Genomic DNA, 18,097 nt, shown 5'->3' on the forward strand with positions numbered 1-18,097 from the left:
TCCTCATACAACCCCATTTGAAAAATCTGAACCCTTAAAAACCAGTTTTAACACATGTTAAGCCACAAATTTGGATACTTTTATCTGTACCAAACCAGAGTGAACTCACCATGCAGTGACACAGTCAGCTGCTGTGTGACAGCCTGTGCTCAGCTCAGAATCAGATGGATTAACCACATTTCACTGCTACTTGCAAAGCTTGCCTCCATGTTTGTTTTATCTTGAGCATATCCTCCTCCGAAGGCACACCCCAGCCACTCCTGTGCACACTTTGACCACTAGAGGGCGATTTTGTGCAGTAGAAGAACCTCCGGTTTGGTTTTATCTGCTCGCTGTCTCCATCTCATGCACATAGACAGACGAGGACTTTGTCCAAGGTTGCTGCTGTTGCTGCTGCCCAAATCACCCTCTCTCTCCTCAACCAATCAGAGGTGCATCTCAGGTCCACATATTTAAATATTTAAAGGATTCATTGGTATCCATGACATACTGTACTCATCAGTAGTGTAATCCTGATAATAAATCTCAGTGATGAGTACAAATTTATCTCGTTCCCGGTTGACTGTTTGAGATGAGATGCGCTGAAATGGATGAATGTTTGGTGCATCAATGTGCTTGTTATCTCCCTGGTTGACTCTGTGTCGTCTCTGTGCCTTGATCTTGGTCTGCCATCTGTCTTGCTTAAGATGCTTTCTCTCTAAATCTTGGATCTTTATATTCTGCCTTCTTTTGGGGGTTTCCTACACAAGTCTGAAAAGATAAAAAAAAAATAGTATCATGTGGTTTGTGCTTGTCTAGAATAATCTTACATGTCAGCAGGATGTCATCTTTCCTGTGGTCATGTCACCCATACTCACTATGATAGTATCGTACATCAAGGAAAAACTTAAATTCAGTCATAAAAAATTGAAGGCGGCTTTTGAAATGGAGATTGTGTAGGAACCTCTGCATGCTCTACTTTTGCCTCACGTCCGCATTGCCTGCTTCTGGTCTCTTATGTTTGCTTTTTATCCCTAACACGCAAATATCAGATCTGAGCAAGTGTTAAGACACAACAGAGGAGTAAGCTACCTTTGCACTCACTGATGTCTCTAAGCCAAGGCTCATATTTTAAGTACACACTGAGGGAATCCCACATGGATGCTTTACTGAGTCTGCGAGTTATTCCAGCAGGATTTACAGGTCTCAGTACCTTTCTGAATTAAATCAAGTAGGATGCACCAGGAGAGAATTTTTTCATTGACTGATTTAGACTTAGACTCTCAGAGCCCTTTTGATGCCACATATGTCTGCGCATCATCTCTGTTTTCCTGCCAAAATATCCACCTGCAGAGAGTTTAGTCTTCATTTTCGTTGAGGCTCTGTGCTGTATGTCATGTGTCTGTTGCCATGGTAACAGGAGAAGTACCAGCGTGAGCAGGAGAAGCTGAAGGAGGAGTGGGAGAGAGCACAGAGGGAAGTGGCGGAAGAGGAGAGGAAGTACCATGAGGAGGTGTGTGCGTGTTAATGCTTGAGGGTAAATGTTGCACCTTTGATGTGTTTGACAATTTGACGAGGATAATTTTTGACTGGATGAGATCACCAGTTAAATGTATATGTGTGCGTGTGTTATTTTAAAATCAGAGAGAAAAGTCTATTTGCTGACTGATAAACTTCACCCATAATGGTACGTAATGTGTTGCTGATAACTCACCCAGTTCTCCCATCAAAACAGGAGCGAAGGATACTGGAGGAAACTGTAGCGCCTCTGACTCCCCGCTCCTCAGCCCTGCCCTCCCCCAGCCGAGGGGAGATCTCCTCCACCTCAGAGCCCCAGGACACCATCGTCCGTTCGCTGGCCGACTGGGAACGCAAGCAGGAACTGCTGGAGAGGCAATCGGTGATTGACTGATTACAGATAGTTTGTTAGAAGCATGCATTCATTTTGTGTGAATTCAGGAGGGTGACAATTGGTTAGAATGACTTGAGTGGGCACAAGGTTCTTTTTTTGATTGGTTGTTCAGCTAACTGTTCCCTGTTTCTGATTGGGCGCTCAGAGGGGGAGCACAGAGAATGTCGAATGGAAGCGGAGAGAAAACGACAGGACCAGTGACATCAGCACTGCTGACGACAGCATGAAGACAGGCAGAAGGTTAGTGTCACATTTTAGACATTTTAAACTGACATCCTAAGCAACAGTGGCATAAAATGAGGCCTTAACGTAACAAGGTTTATTTCCAGTCATGGGAGAAACGTGTGTAGAGGATGGAAACTTTAGAGAAGAATAAAGAAATAGATGTACCCCCTTATAACTTACAAAAGGGCTCTTGTCATGTTTAAGTTTAATGTGTCACCTATATACTGTGCAAGTCATTGTTTTGATTGTTGTGTATCTGCAGCTTTTCTCTCAGCTCAGCTCAATCATAAAATAATACTGTAGACCTTATTGGAATCAGTCAAGCAGTCAAATAACTATGCAAGCAAAAGCAGACAGTAGGATTAGTTTCAACATGGCTTGTTTCTGATCCTCAGCTCGATGAGCAGCAGTCAGGTAGAGACAGTCGGTCACAGTCTGCAGAACGGACAAAAGCAGCCGACCAAAACCTCGACTCCAGTGAAGAAGCAGGAACAACCTTCAGCAGACAGCAACAAGCCCAGCCGGCCTGCAGGAGACAGGAGGTGTGTGAATGTGTGTGAGAGGCCTTCAAGTCCAGAGCTTAATCACTTTCAAATTTGCATCCATTTGTCTCATATATAATGAGCTGAGAGTGTGGGGCAAAAAACTAACCAAGCACAGGTTACAGCACCGTTAAGCACCTATTATCAAAATAGAGGTTATCTTTCAATGACCAATAATGACTTAAAAAGAAGGTCCACTGTTGGTGTCATGGCTGTGAGATGTTTTTTCATTGGTTGGTTATAAGAGGGAGTCTTTTAGTAACACCTTCAGTTCACCTGTTTGACCAGCAGGTGGCATCTTGTATCTATATTTCCCCCCCATATTCATCCTCCACATAAAGAAACAGCAGTCTGTGACACCACAAGTGTTTTAAACATTCATTTGAATCAGTAACACATAACTCTGCATTTTAAAGGATAGAATAAGTGGATTTTGTCCAAACATTACTGAGTAAATTTTGGTTTTTCAGCTCGTTCTGTCTCGGATTGGTTTCATTTTCTGGCTGTGGCAGCCAATAGAGTCGCTGTAGCTATGAGTCATCATCATGTTGCATGTTGCTGTCCATTTCCAGGAGTGGTCCCATTGACAATAACATGTGCCGCAGCTCATCAAAACCCCCCGCAGCATGTCCACCACCTTCAGACACACTGCCTCCAGCACCCAACAGGTACTGCATCACAAACAGCCCACATGGAGGGAGAGAGGGGGGGTGTTCTTCATTTCTGCATTGTCATTTTCTGCTTTGCTGCCTACATTTCTCCACCCGCCTCATGACATGTACCACTGCAGCAAGGACCAGTGGATGCAGTGGGAATTTTAATCCCATATTTGGAAACAAACGAGTTTTTAATTTGTTTTGTTTCAACGATTTCTTTATTTTACAGTAAAATGTGAACATTACTGCAAATGTGCTAGTTGTCTAGAAATCCAGCTGCAGTCCCAGGTCATTAAAATACAATTATAATCACACAGAGTGCACATAAAGGCATTAGACAGACCCTGATGAACATTACAGAGCAACACAAACAACAGCAAAGACATAGAACAACAAGCCAACAGAGAAAGTAGCAGAGAGCAGCAAAAACAAGCCAACTTTTCTTCTATTTTTGTCCACTGTAGTCCACTGCAAGGACAGAGATGATGCAGAGGATGAAATCTGACCTTAGGTTCAGGATCTGTCATTGTGTACTGTGAAGAGACTTGCTGCTACTTTAGGTTTTGAAGAGTCATTTCGGTTGTGACTTACCAGCATTTCTGTATCCCTCTTCCTGTCTTCCTTGATTTTCCAGTAAAACCATACACTGACAGATGACCAGCTTATCTACTCTGCGTTTTTGTTTGATATTCACAGTGAAAATTAATGTGTACATGATTTACAGTCCCTGTCATGGGTGTTCTGTCTCCCTCTCTCTGCTGCAGGTCTGTCAGTGGGAAGAAGCTGTGCTCCAGCTGTGGGCAGCCACTGGGGAAGGGAGCGGCCATGATCATAGAGACCCTCAGTCTTTATTTCCACATTCACTGCTTTAAGGTCAGTGACAGAAGATTCAGTATTACTCTACGTTTTGTTTAGTTTTTTATTTATTTAATTTATAGAAGCACATGCTACTGTATTTAAACAGTGATGTGTGTTGTGTAAATGCAGTTAAAGCACTAGGTGCGCAATGATCTGTATCATGTTCTCGTCAACAAATCCCACAAAAGGACAAAACACAACAATTAGCTCATCCTAAAAACAGATCTCATCTGTGTATCCTAAGCATATTACTCCATGTTAAAGAGCTCCGTCATTGTACAAAAACTATTAGATGAGTCACACCAGTACTGAGGCTATAAATTAAGGCTGGGACACGATGTCATATCATAGCGATGTCATATGCTATCATAATACATGGGGATGATTGATGTGTTTCAGTGAGACGTCCACATTTGGCCTTTGGTTAGAATATATTTTATACGAAAAATAAAGATATGGGTGAGAATTACAATTCTGAAGTTCTTGAAAAGATCTTAAATAAAACGCCATAAAAATTCTTTCTATTTGAAAAATGTTCTGTTTTATATTGGCCTTTATCCATTCAAGTGTACCCAAAACATTCTGTCAGACCAAGCGCACCCAAAGAGCCTCTGAGTGGACACCATCCCTTTATTTCCATCGCTGTCTGCTGTAACCCTCCAACATCACAGCTCCAGTTGCATTGTGCATGTGTAACACCCCATAGTTCCCATGGGCTCAAAGACTGTGTCCCAGCCTTCATTTAAAAGCCTTGACTGGTATTAGACGGCATGTTCCGTCATTAAAAGGAGCACTTTCGGAGTCAGTACCATGAACACCCTCCCTGTATCAACACTTGTATTACTGCGCTGCTGAAATTAGTCTCAGAGCAAATTTACTATTCCTATTTTGCATGCTTTTATAAAAGATTATGAAAATGAAGCTAATTGTTTTTGACATACAGTATGTTTTAAGAATCACCTCTATATTTTCAGTGAAGCGAATGGCTTTTTACCTGAGTGTCACATTCAAGACGAGGAAGTCGTAAAGCTATGAGAGAATAACTGATTGTTGCTTTTCATCTTTTCATGGTGTTTGTCGCAGTGTTTCACATTAATTACCTCCACTGTGGCACCCATTTCGGTTTAATTTGTCCCGCCACAGTTTCATAATAAACCAAAAATATTTTCACACTTCTCATAGTAACATAAAAGTCAGGTTTTGCGCTGTTGCTTCAGGATTAGCCAAGTTAGGTAACGTTAACGTAAACTAACGTTAGCTGTCCGTCTCCTCGCTTATTTAGACTGACATATCCATCTGCTTGTCGTGAAAAACAAGGTGTAACATGTGTAACATTATATCTAGCTATCTACCGTTGTCTAATTAGCTAACGTTATCACCAGTGGCTCTGACGATGAAACTATTTTTAGCAATCTTTTAGGAGCAAGTTGGTTTATCATGTAACATTAGACTTTTGGTAATTTAATTAAGTTGAAGTAACGTTGCTGTTTTAAGCTTAATGTTTGTGTCCTTGACCTGCTCTGTGTGTGTGACTTTTGCCACGTCATCGCCATTCATATCTATATCATATCTATCTATCCTATCTATACAGCCAGTGTATTTATGGTTAAATTGTATACAAGTGGAGACAGTTCTCACTGATCTAGCCTCTCAGTTTTCCTCTTATAGAGTGCCAGATTTTGCATGTAGCTTTGAAATGTTCTTGGACCCCTGTAGAAGGTTCGACATCCATCCACCACAGTCTCACAAAATCCTGTGGGAACACAGTTGTTGACAAATATATATATATATATATATATATATATATATATATATATTTATATATATATATATATATACTCTGTTTCTCTCTCCCTCTCTTCAGTGTGGGGTGTGTAAGGGACAGTTAGGTGACACAACCACAGGGACGGATGTCCGGATCAGAAACGGCCTCCTCAACTGCCATCAGTGCTACATCCGCTCCCGCTGTGAGTCCCTCCACCCTCCTTTCTCTCTGCCGGCTGTCTCTATAACAGCGTTTCCATCCATCCATCCATCCAAAACATAACTGAATTATGAATGTCAGGTTCTGTCAGCTGGTTCTAAGCAAATCAACCACCATCATGAATATAAAACACAACCACTAGAAATAAATACTTTCCTGTTACATAATGCTCATAAACAGAGAGTTTAATCATTCTCTAATATTATAAAAAGGAGAAGGTGTTGTTGCTCCTTATTGCTTAGTAATGTTGGCCATATTTCATACTTTCACTGATGAATAAATACAGTTTTTAATAAGGTGATGGTGTTGTAGTACCAGCAGTAAATACGCTGCTCATAAACCGGGTAGAAAAACAGACAAATATTTGTTTGACTTATTGTTTTCAGAGTAAACTTTACACTGTCTCATGATAAGAAATCCAAGGTGTATTTCAAAGGTTTCATTCTTTATTGCAGCCCCGCTGTGCGGCTGATAAGACGAGTGTATTTTAATATAAGAATCCGACCCGGTGCAGCTTTAATAAAGAAGTGTCAGACACAGTGAAGCTTGGCTGAGCGGAGGGACAGATCTGAAGCTGCATCAGGAGGAAGACAAACTGGTGATGTAGTCAGGAGAGGATGACAGTAACTTTCCATCCTTTTCACCTCGAATGCACAAGAGCAGGAGTTCATACTTTGTGAAAGACACAGCTGACGTTTAAATAACCTCTCAGCAGCTGTTAACATTTGTGGATCAGAGAACCACAGAATTAAACCAGAGCCTCAGTCAAAATACTCAAACGTCATTATCTCAAATTAGGAGGTTTTCTTTCATTAGAGCTGCATGCACTTGACCTTAAAATCCACAACCAGAACAATTGTGGTTTATAAAATTGTGGGTTTCCTTCTCTTTCTTTTTCCTTTCAAGCGGCCGGACAGCCAACCACATTGTGACGCTCAACAGGAAAGCACAAGGTTCATGGAAGAAACCCTGTTTTTAACCCGATTATCTGCAAATCATGTCCTTCACAGCGTATCGGGATCTTTGCATCCTCTGCAGCTCAATAACCAATGAAGATTCATCACGGGGGCCAAACAGGGGATCTGGGGACAGTCACACGTATAAAAAAAATATATACTTTTCGTGTTTATGTCATCTGATATGTGAGTGAAATCAGGATTTGATTGGTCCACGTACCACCGCAGACTCTGTTTCATCATACAGCAAGAGAAAGAGAGAGGGAGAGACTGTTCTGGGGTGGCGGCCATGTTGGAAAAAAAACACAATAACATTAACAGATGCTTCAAACACAGGTAGGCTATTGTTAACCTCCTATACTGTCAGAGTGAACACACACACAGAAAATATGGTGTTCACGTCTTGGTTAAGTAGAATCAGATTCTATTTTCCTGGTTGGAAAAAATGTGAATATTAATCATTTATTTCCATTTGATGGAAACGCAGTATATCATTTAGTTACTGACTCATTTTATCATTTAAGAACAGTTTTATTAATTTGGATAAATATCCTAAAACATGGAGAGAAAACTGAAAATGTGGTCAGGCAGCTCAGATTGGGTTTTCTTTTTAATTTCTCTCAACAGGCTGGATCTGCAGTATATTAATAATTTAATGCCCTTTGAATTGAGTATAAATTAAAACAGAAATATATACAGAAACTTTCTTTTAAGTGCAATAAAGGTCACTATAAACCCACTATTTAGATTCACAGACAGTATATACAGTTTTATCCTCTGGCCCTCACAGTGATCTAACGTCTCTTGTTCTGTGCTCCTGAATAAATTTAGCTTCTAATATAAACACATATTATGGATGTAGTTTCATCTTTCGGGCAATAACTCGACTCGTGAGCTGTTCTCGTGCTTTGGGGTCACGGCAGGTTGCTCCTCGGTCAGCCTGTCCGCTTGGAGAGTCAGAACTTTAATGTGCCTTAGGAAAGCAAGGTGATGCAGGAGAAAGAACACCAGCTGTATGGTGTTTTATTTCTCTTTTTTTATTTTCTTCTTATGGGTGTTGGGAGGGATTTGGCCAAATTTGAACCCTTAAACTGCAGACAGACTGGCTGCAGCCCTCCCTCACATCCCGCTTTACTTCAGTTGATAAGTACTGCTTATTTTACATTAACAACACCCTTAATTTCATATTTCCCCCCTCTGTTATTCCTCAGTGATTTGCAGTGATAAAAAACAGTGCAAAGGAAAAACAGTTGTCCTCTATTTGGAGAAAGTATTTACTGCAGGGGAGACCATTGATTTAATTTTGAATGTTGTTTTATTCTAGAGAGATATAGACTTCTGTATGCTATTAATTGAGGTAATTTTGATAATTGCTCAGTGGTAGGATTCATTCATAAAATTTAAAAACGGAAAAAAAAAATCACCAGTCCATGTTACATCTAGTTAAAGCGCAGAGGTAATATGAACACTCATACCAGCAGCAGCAGTTGCACATGTGCAATATTTGGTTGGATGAAAACTAAAGATCTGTGCCGCCAGCTGGACATTTAAAGTCACTTGCTTCTTTTATTTTGGACTTGTATGAGAAGAGCTCGGTTATGTATTGTGGATGTTTAAAAAAAAAATGCACGTTTAAGCCTAAAACCAAATGATTTGCTGTATGAAAGCAAACTAGCAGCCTCCTCCTCCTCCTCCTCCAGAACAGCGTCCTATAGCCAAGCTTGTCCTCCGGGATCATCTCTCTGATCTACAGTATTTTTAAGCTTCTGTTCCGGTTGTGTATTTTCTTTTTTCTTTTTTTAATCCTCATTTAGTTGCAGAATAAATCTCGGCTGAGTCTCTTATAGCGGGATCTTTGAGACGGAGCTCTTTATTCAGACGGTCTTCTTAACAGGATAGTTGGGGAATGAAACCTTTACGTCTGTTCTGTATTTATTGTAATATTCACCTGAACACTATCTGAAATATAGATTAATTTGATGTTTAAATGCAATGGCATTTATAGCATACTGTATGTTTATAAATAAAATGTTATAAATTAAAACTGTGGTTGTGTTTGTTATTTCTGCAATAAGAAGAAAAAAAGATAATGCACGACCTGATAGATTAAAAGCAGCGGAAGAAACGTGGTGAATAAATACTTCAAATATTTGATAGTGCAGATGAAATCGCGTCACTTTGTGCTTCAAATAGTGGTTTGTTTTTTTATTTATTTATTTAGCCAGTAAGTCTCATTGAGGGAGACCTACAAAATCAGACGTCAGATAAAACGATATTATTAGCAGATAATAAGCTTAAAAAGAGAGCAATTAAGTTTAAGCTTCTATTAAATTCTGCACGTGATGTCAGATTTATCATTTTGGGTTAGGATTTATTTTAAGTCACAGGCAGATCCTGATACTGCTCTGTGCGAAGCAAGTGTTGCACCGAATTCTGTCACCTGAATATTAATTTCAGTTATGCGTAGCCATGTTGCCCAAAAAGATGTATCCATTATTCAAGTTCTAGCTGTTCTTCCGAATTTTTTACCACATAAATCTTTATCTAAAATGTATAGCATAAAATAAAAGCATAAAATGTGATGGGTGTAACCAAAAATTGTGACCCCAGAGGAACAGATTGTGTCACAAATGTAATGACAGCCGGTTTTAGTGCAGGTCTGTCTTTGGAGCAGTTACGCCTCACCTGTCAATGTGTGGTCGTTATTTGTTGAACCTTTTTTTCCTGTAGTTGACCTGCTTCCAAATTTAGAAATGAAATCAGTTTAATGTCGACCTTTAGAATAGGCTGTCATCTCTTTAGAATTAATAATAATAATTATAGTTTTGGGTACCTGCGTAATTGTGTGCCAGAGTGCGCTTTGTTTCGGTTATAGACGAATGGTTTCCATCTTCTATCCTGTTATAAATCTTTTGTTTCTACACATAGACTATAGAAAGAAAGTGAAACGGAAGTGGGTAAACTCTTCTACATATATTCCTGGGGCTTTTTGGCTGATAGGTGGGAACCGACCAGAAAAAGAGAAGTTGATATACCTCCTTTATCTGTGCACACCCTCCATTATACCACTGGTTACACCATTATGGCCTGCCATGTACAGTTACTATGTAGTAATCATTTCTGATTTACAGTACAGTATTTTTAATGGTGAACTAGAAGAACATGTAACGTTACATAAATGTAGGTATAAGGGAAGTGAGGTTAGGAAATAAGGGGTCACAATTGGAGAATTTAAACAATTTATGCTGTAAGAATATTTTAACTGATGGATATATCCTCAGATATCGTCTTTTTTTTATTCCTCACATTCTCCTTCCTTGTAAAAAAAAAAAAAAAAACTGGCGCCTACATTACCCACAATGCAAGAGAGAAAGCTCACATTTGATTCTTGAAATGTGCATTGAAAATTGGTGAAATTATGTCAATTTAAAGGCAAATAGTTTCACCTTTTTTAGGATAAATGATTCCTGAGGCGGTGCGGAGCTGTCCGTGGTCCTGAAATCTGCGGCCTGTTCAAACGAGTGTGACCCAAAAATGACTGAGCAATCATTAAGAATTTTCTTTTGAGATCGTATAATTAAAGAATATGCAAACCTCTAATATAATTACTAATAACTTTGTTCGGTTTTCTTATCTAACTGAAGAAAACATGACAAAAAAGCAACTTGGACTATTATTTTTTTATCATCAACAACCATTTCAATGGTACACCTGGAAAACTATGTGCACATGTAGAAATATTTCCTTCTTAAATATAAGCATTCATTACCTACATATAAATAACTTTCAGATCCTGGACAAAACATGTTACATAATGCTCACAAAATGGAAGAGAAATCATTGTAAAATCAGACAAAGAGACAACATGCAAATTATATAGAAATAAATACAATGTTTGCATCCATTCCCCTTTTTTTACCCAAAATAAATTCTTCCGAGGGAATTTTGTAAAACATCAAAAAGACTTGTATGATCGATCTACGAGGGAGTATGGCCTATGGTTCAACTATAGGAGACAATAATACGTATTAACACTATACAGTTTGAGCCACAAAAACACTGCCGTAGAAAGACACACAAAACACACAGATTTCCTGTCAGAGGTGAACATTGCAGTAGTTTGTGCCTTTTTTTCTCGAGGAAATAATTGTGTTTATATCGATAATTTAAAGAAACTAAACTCTCAGCAGCCCTGGAAACAAAAAACAAACAGCTGTTAAAGAGGCTACTTCCCAAACAGCAGGTTGTGTTTATAGAGAGAGACAGGAAAGCAAAATGCGTCAGCGTCTCGGTGGATATTTGTTGTGTCAGAGAGCATCCTCAGTCATGGATATGAATCATCTCTCTACCAAACAAAGCAGCTGTTGAACTCTGACATTTAATGTGACTTCACGAGGCTCCTTTGCGCGCTGGTGGCACCGCGCGTTTCCGGTGCGCACACGTCTGTTTGCTCAGAAATTGGCCACAGAAAAATGTTCATCTTAACAAGTCACTTGATCCAGTGTTCAGTCCTAAATCTGTTTGTTTCCTAAAACAAGAGGGACATTTTGCTTTGGGATGAGATGTGTTGCCTTGTTCTGAATTTACGCATGTTTTTTTCAGGGTTTCAGTCTTTAGACGTGACCGGAAACAAGTGGAAACGTTTCACCCGAGTTGCACTTGTTTTAAGAAAACAAAAACGATGTTATTATCAGACAACATGACTTGTCAAGATGGATATTTTTACAGCAAAGGTGTCAACTGACCACAAGAAACGACGCAAGGCATAGAAATAAAATAACAGGGTTGTCGTCTTCTTTTTAACTGCTTGTTATTGTCCTTTAGTCTGTCTCGGGCAATTGCTTTTCAGTCTCCGGGGGAAGAGGAAACTCATCTCTTTCCCTCTTTGCTCTGTTTTCTCCCCCCGCTGTGAAGCTTCATTAGAACATGCTGGTCTTTACTAATGTAGCTTTGGCTCCGTTCTGTCTTTGCAAAGACGACAGTACGCTGGCGAACGGCCCGCCCAATGAGTCCGGGATAGAGGTGATGGTCCCCGGGGCGGTGGCCCAGCCTTGGCTCGGTGCTGTCACCCCCATGCCGGTGGACACGGAGGTCTTCACTTGGTCCACCTGTCCGTTCCCGGTGGTGTTGACCTGGCCTCCGGTGGGGCTCGGTCCGCTGCAGTTGGAGGTGGGCACAGGGTTCGGGCCCGGTCCTCCTGTGCTGTCGGGGTCGGTAGATTTGGTGTCTTTGCTGTCTTCGTCTCTGGAGTCGGACTTTTTTCCAGAGTTGGACTTGGCAGCCGCTGCGGCCGCTGCAGCTGCCCGCTCCTGTTTGCGAAACTTGGCGCGCCTGTTTTGGAACCACACCTGGAAAAATGAGAAAGGGTGCAAAAGTTAAATCAACATGGATGGTTGGTGTGTGCCAAAAAAAATCAATCACTGTTTATCGATAAATATTTATTGTTATTCTCTCCTAATTTAAAAAAGCCATGACGAATAAAGTCTCTTTGGCACAGCTGAGGTGAATTAACTCAAATCAGTGAGCTTATAAATGATGTTTAAATGTCTTAAAGTGTCCCTAAAGACAAACACCATCTTTATTTTGCGCATTGATGCACGAGTGTGTGTTAGATCGTGCCAGCTTTTGGAGGCCAGTAGTTGATCGTGTCAAAGCTTTTATTTCACTAAAATCTATTAAAATTATAAGTGATTAAATTCAGTGTGTTAAAATGTTGTTTATTTGCATTATAAATCCACCCGTGCGTAATTGTGCGTAATCGTGCGTAATGGGAGCAGGCTGGCGTCTGTTGGAGAGAGCCGGTGTCTGTGTACCTGCACTCTGGCTTCAGTCAGATCGATTTTGAGTGCCAGCTCCTCTCTGGTGTAGATGTCCGGGTAGTGAGTCTCAGCAAAAACCCGCTCCAGCTCCTTCAGCTGGGCGCTGGTGAACGTGGTCCGGATGCGCCTCTGCTTCCTCTTCTCGTTCAGTCCACCGTGATCCGTGAACAGTTTGTAGGGAACTGTAAACGAAATAAAAATGTCACCGTTAGTGGTCTTATCTGTGCGTGAGTGTGTGTAACAGTGATGTTGTCAAAGGGAAGTAAATTCGATATTTTGTATAAAATCCGGTTATGGATGCTGGGCTAAAGCTTCCAATTGTATTACGCCTTTGATTACCTGTGAATTAGTTCTGAATTGATAACGCTGCTGACCTGTGATGCGGTTAATTGTGATGTTAAACTAATTGTTGCTCCTCAGATTGAGGCTCAAGTTTGAAAACTTGTCATAATGTTCCCATCCGCCCCGCTTGTTGCTACTGTAACTCCAATTCGGTGTCAATAATGAGCTTTAGTCTTTGGTTATCTAATTATTTTCGAAGCTTTATGTCTCATCGCAAAGTAAATAAATTATGCCTATCATTTTGGCAGCTTAAGATAATTCTGTTGGCGGTTTTGGGTGTGACTGGGATAGTATAACCCCGTAACCGAATTACCGCTTGCCTGCAATCGCTTCTAACGTGATAAATTCTTTCATTTGTGTAAGCAAATTTCGTTTGGTAAATACTAAACACATTTCCATTTTCAAATGCAATCAAGGCGTCCTATAATACGCCGGGTTGAGGCTCCGGAGTCGCTGCTTACCTGCGGCGTACGGGCTGCTCTGGTGGTCCCGCAGGGTCCCCAGGCTGCAGGACCCCGGCGTGAGGGACGGACAGCCGGAGGTGGCCCCGAAAGTGGTCCTGATGGGATTGTACTGAAACCCACTGGCTTGACTGCACGAGCTGAAGTCCGCATAGGCCGATGCCAAGCTCGTCGTGTCCATCCCGGCCATACATGACTCGTAGGCAGAGGAATTTAGGTAAGAATACTCCATTTTATACATTTGAGAAGGCTCGGTGGAGTTAGAAAGCTGCACTTCCCGGGAAAAAAAAAAACGTCAAACAAAAACTACCCAAAAAAATTGGGTTAGAAAGTAAAAAAAATAAAATAAAAATGAGGAGGACGCGCGGTCTGAGTTGGGGGGGAAAGATGACTTGTTTGGTTTGAACTGGTTGGAAGGAGGCTGGACGGTGGGTAGATGTTCACTGCTCAGCGCCTGCTCCAAAACTGGCCTCCTTTATAGGAACCTAGCCCTGTTTTATGAAAAGCCCCCTAAGAGCCGCCTAGCCCGAGGTCTCTAGAGCATATAGTCCTCATAATAAACTTGGCTCTTTCCGCTTGGACAATAGCAAAGCGTTTGGTCTTATTGCTAGCGCTTTTTTACATGACAATAACTCATCAGTCTATTGGGCTGGCACTGGGGGCCCGGGCTGTCCAACCTCCCTATCATTGATCCCCTGCATCTCTAATTAGAATTTAATACCACGCCATTACGCACCCCTCCACCACCACCACCGCCGCCGCCGCACCCCCCTCCACCCCTCTACCCATCCACCCCACTCCTCTCCAACCACCATCTTGCCCTTTAATTCAATCACACCACTTGGAAATAATGAAAGTTGGGTGACGATTCTCCCTGATCCAATTTTCTCCAAGCTTTTAAGCCTTTTAAGCGACCGTATACCTTGGGCAGGATTTCACATAGTATTCCCCCTCTGCCTCCTCTCTCTGCCCGTCTGCTCCGACTCTTCTCTCTGTGTCTGACTCTGGTGCTCTGCACTGGAACAGCAAAACATGCTCACTTTAACAGGTGCAGAGACTGATTCTGTCCTTTAGGTAAGACGAGTTTTAGAGGTTTAAAATCTCCTTTTTTTGGACAAATAAAAACCTGCAGCTGAGGTGAAGTCACCTGTTTCATGTGTGACTGCTTTTGCACCATTTATGGCTCCAATAAATCTGCTTTGTTTCAGGTCACTGCTTGCACCAAAGCCCCTGAAACAAGACACTCAGATTTCTCATTTTTCTTTAAGATAAAACAGTGACTATAAGAGGCTTGTCCAGGTATTTGTCCCCACACTGTACGCGCACCAATCACACCTAATAACGTGGCTTTACTGCACCAAACACTTTTGATTTCTGTGTTTAATTTCACATTACACTGCACGACTTCTGACATTTTTCATTGTTTTTAATTTCACCTTTAAATCAACTCTGTGCCTTTTCTGCTTCCCAAAATTAAAGACAATAAATGAAACGTAGAAATTGTCTCCACATATTACAATTTACGCACAGTAATAAACGAAATTCACCAGCTGCGGTTTAATAATGCTCCTTTTTGCCAAAATAAACACAGTTTTTCTAATTCTTTTCCTGCTGCACCGCTGCAGTATCATCTCTGCTAAACTTCCGGGTGTGTTTTTATGATTCAAATGAGTTTGTAATTGTCTTTATTACTTTCATTATTCCGTTTATTTGGCAAATAACATCTTTCTAATGAAAGTAACGAACTGGCGAGGCAGTCATCGGACCTCTTAGGCTCACAATATTGGCTGAGTGGTTAATTTGGTTTGTGTAATAAGGTGAACCGTTTTTGTATGGCGCTTCCGCACGAGTGTGTGTTTCGTTTTTTTCCTCTTCCTCCACTGGGCCGAGTTCAAGTCCTCGTATGAAGCTGAGTTTGGCGCAACAGGAATTACGGAGCAAGAATTAAATTTAGCAGATGAGAGTTTGATGGTTGGATTTGTTCACCACTGGTCGTGTTGCAGTGATTGATCTGTGTGCTGATGGTCACACTGAAAAATCACTATAATATTCTTATAATAATCCCAAGTGTATCTGGGATGCTCCACAGTCAGTTCATATCAGTATGTGTCTGTAGCATCGCTTTGGACACTGGGTATTATAAACTTTTGTCTCACGACCTATTACATTTTATTATGGGATTATTATAGATCTTTTTTTATTTTAATTTGATTTTTTCCTTCGCAATATTGATGTTGTTTCTTCATAATTAAAGAAGGCTGGAAAGATATTAAATAAACACGTATTTGTTGAAATCTTGGCTCCAAGGGGAAAAATAATAACAATAAAAAAATAAATAAGAAGCCTTCTCTAAATTTTTAAATCATCTATTTTATGTTCACATACACTTGTTAATGCCTCCAAACTGTCGATATTGCCATCAAATTTACCATAAACGCTGCTTTTTATTAAAATATTCGCCATTTTATTTAGAAATAAGAGGATATTTTAATTGAATTTGGCACCAAACGCTTTTATAAATTAAACATTTCGTCCGTGTTTCAGGCTCCAAGGTGCAGCTCCCGTATCATCTCTTAAAATAGTCCCGCTCGCATTTGCCATCAATTATATTTCTCCACAATCGCTGACGTGTTGCAGTGTGTTTCTCCCTTTTCTTCCGTGTGTTCATTGTCTTTTCAGAGAGCCAAAAAAGGAGAAGAAAAAGTTAATTCTTTCTTGACACAACCCGGTGCCTATTATGTAAATGTTGTCTTTTTTTATTTTCTCCTTTCTACACACGAGCTGGGACCCAAAAGTTGTACCAAATGGTTAATTTGATTATTGAAACCAAAGAGCCAAATGGTTCACCGTCCTCCCTCCACGCGTCTGGCAGCGAGAAAAGAAACCATCTCTGGGAATTAATCTAATAACGCTCAAAGAAACGAGAAGTCTTTTCTGATATTTCGCCGAGGCAAATACAATTATAGCTTTTAGCCATCGGTTTCTTTCACTGCAGTCGCTCTTTATTCTTGCGGTCTATAGTCCTTACACCATAGTCCACCAGCTATTGAAACGCCTCCTCTTTTATAGTTTCAACATCTTTTAATTCTTTCAGCTGGCTCGGGTGGGACCAGCAGCCGCAGTTTGATATTTTGATGTGAGAATATTAAATCCAGAAGGCGGGACTTTGCACTCTGACTTGATTTAATGGATTTTTTTATTTTTAGCTTTTGCAGGATACAAAAGGTGCAGAGTGTTTACGTCCTGCAGAGGGGCCTGGTGGCTGCAGGTTGTTTCCAAACAGCAGCGGTGCGCGCAAACAGTGATTTACAGTAACACAATGAGCCTTTAATTCAAGTAAAGCGGCAGTTAATTAGTAATTATGTTGCAAATAAAGGGCTCCGAACATAAGCCTTCACTTAAATAAATCAGGAAAATGCGATGTGTGCAAGACCCTAAATTCCCCTGGCAAGTGCCGGACAATAGCCGCGATATGGGAGCAACTCCTCTCCATTTAGTGCGCACTATCGTTGCTCAGCAATATAGGAATGCGGGTCGACAGGAGGGACAAAAAGAGGAACAAAATGCCATTGTCTCTGGATGGATTGGATGGATCCACTCCCCCGAAAAAGGCAAAGAAACAGAGGAGGATAAAGAGAGGGAGAAAGCGCGATGGGAGGGTCCCGCTGTCACATTTCACCTCCAATGTCTCACTCCTCCGCCCGAGGAAATCCTACGCTTATCAAAACGGTTATTAATAAGGCCGCGTGTTGCAGGGGAGGGGCTCGAGAGCAGATAAAAAATTCATTTTGGGGATGCTCTCGTGGCAATTTAGTCTGATGTCTCAATTTGACAGGATGGATAAAGGCGAGCTTTCACCTGCAAGAAAAATCTGAGCTACAGGGGCAGCAAACACGACTTCACTGCTCCAGCTCCACAACAATTATCCAAAACAAATATAATAACTCATAAACCATTTTTATATTCTGTTATTTCTCCAAGCTGCCTTGATTTCAGGGTGTTAAACTGCACATAAGACACCGTGTTGACACAAAAGAGGGGAGGAAAAGTCAAACATCTGAGTTAAAGGTGTTCCAGGCCGGTGCGTAAAAAGCGCATCGCGTTTCCAAGCGCGCAGATGGAAAGTGACATCTGGAGAAGAGACAAAATTCAATTAGAAGCTGGTGTCTTCTCTCAGTGTCTGCAGAGGAAAAAATGTGCCTCACAAAAGACTTCAGTGTCCCAGTCTGCTGCGTGTAAGCTCTGTTGTTGTTGTTATTGTTATTAGATGTTCGTGACGTTTTGTTCACCTGATGCGTCTTTAGTCTGTTTTTGGCACAAATGTGAGGACCGCGTGCGCATCGGTGATGGTACAGGGATGATG

The 18,097-nt window shown here is 41.0% G+C and overlaps 2 protein-coding genes across 8 annotated transcripts in view; one reads left to right on the forward strand and one right to left on the reverse strand.

Moving 5' to 3' along the window:
* The window catches only part of LOC125894068 (LIM and calponin homology domains-containing protein 1-like), a 115,871-nt gene extending 106,715 nt beyond the window's left edge, over positions 1-9,156 (forward strand). For all 7 annotated transcript variants that reach the window (XM_049585176.1, XM_049585179.1, XM_049585178.1 and 4 more), the window contains 8 exons: positions 1,400-1,492; positions 1,715-1,879; positions 2,037-2,131; positions 2,512-2,658; positions 3,231-3,326; positions 4,079-4,187; positions 6,037-6,139; positions 7,063-9,156. In XM_049585176.1, coding sequence (XP_049441133.1) covers positions 1,400-1,492; positions 1,715-1,879; positions 2,037-2,131; positions 2,512-2,658; positions 3,231-3,326; positions 4,079-4,187; positions 6,037-6,139; positions 7,063-7,088 — 834 coding nt within the window. In that variant the 3' untranslated portion in view covers positions 7,089-9,156. The remainder of the gene's footprint in view (positions 1-1,399; positions 1,493-1,714; positions 1,880-2,036; positions 2,132-2,511; positions 2,659-3,230; positions 3,327-4,078; positions 4,188-6,036; positions 6,140-7,062) is intronic.
* A 1,709-nt stretch (positions 9,157-10,865) lies between these two features.
* phox2bb (paired like homeobox 2Bb) lies at positions 10,866-14,405 on the reverse strand. The gene is made up of 3 exons (XM_049585842.1): positions 13,735-14,405; positions 12,926-13,113; positions 10,866-12,460 (listed from the first exon to the last, which is right to left on the reverse strand). Exons 1-3 carry the CDS (start codon positions 13,973-13,975, stop codon positions 12,032-12,034), a joined length of 858 nt encoding a protein of 285 aa, XP_049441799.1. The 5' UTR covers positions 13,976-14,405; the 3' UTR covers positions 10,866-12,031.
* Positions 14,406-18,097: the final 3,692 nt, after the last annotated feature.

This window comes from Epinephelus fuscoguttatus, linkage group LG9 (genome assembly GCF_011397635.1).
Source record: "Epinephelus fuscoguttatus linkage group LG9, E.fuscoguttatus.final_Chr_v1".
In the NCBI taxonomy this organism is placed as follows: Eukaryota; Metazoa; Chordata; class Actinopteri; order Perciformes; family Serranidae; genus Epinephelus; species Epinephelus fuscoguttatus.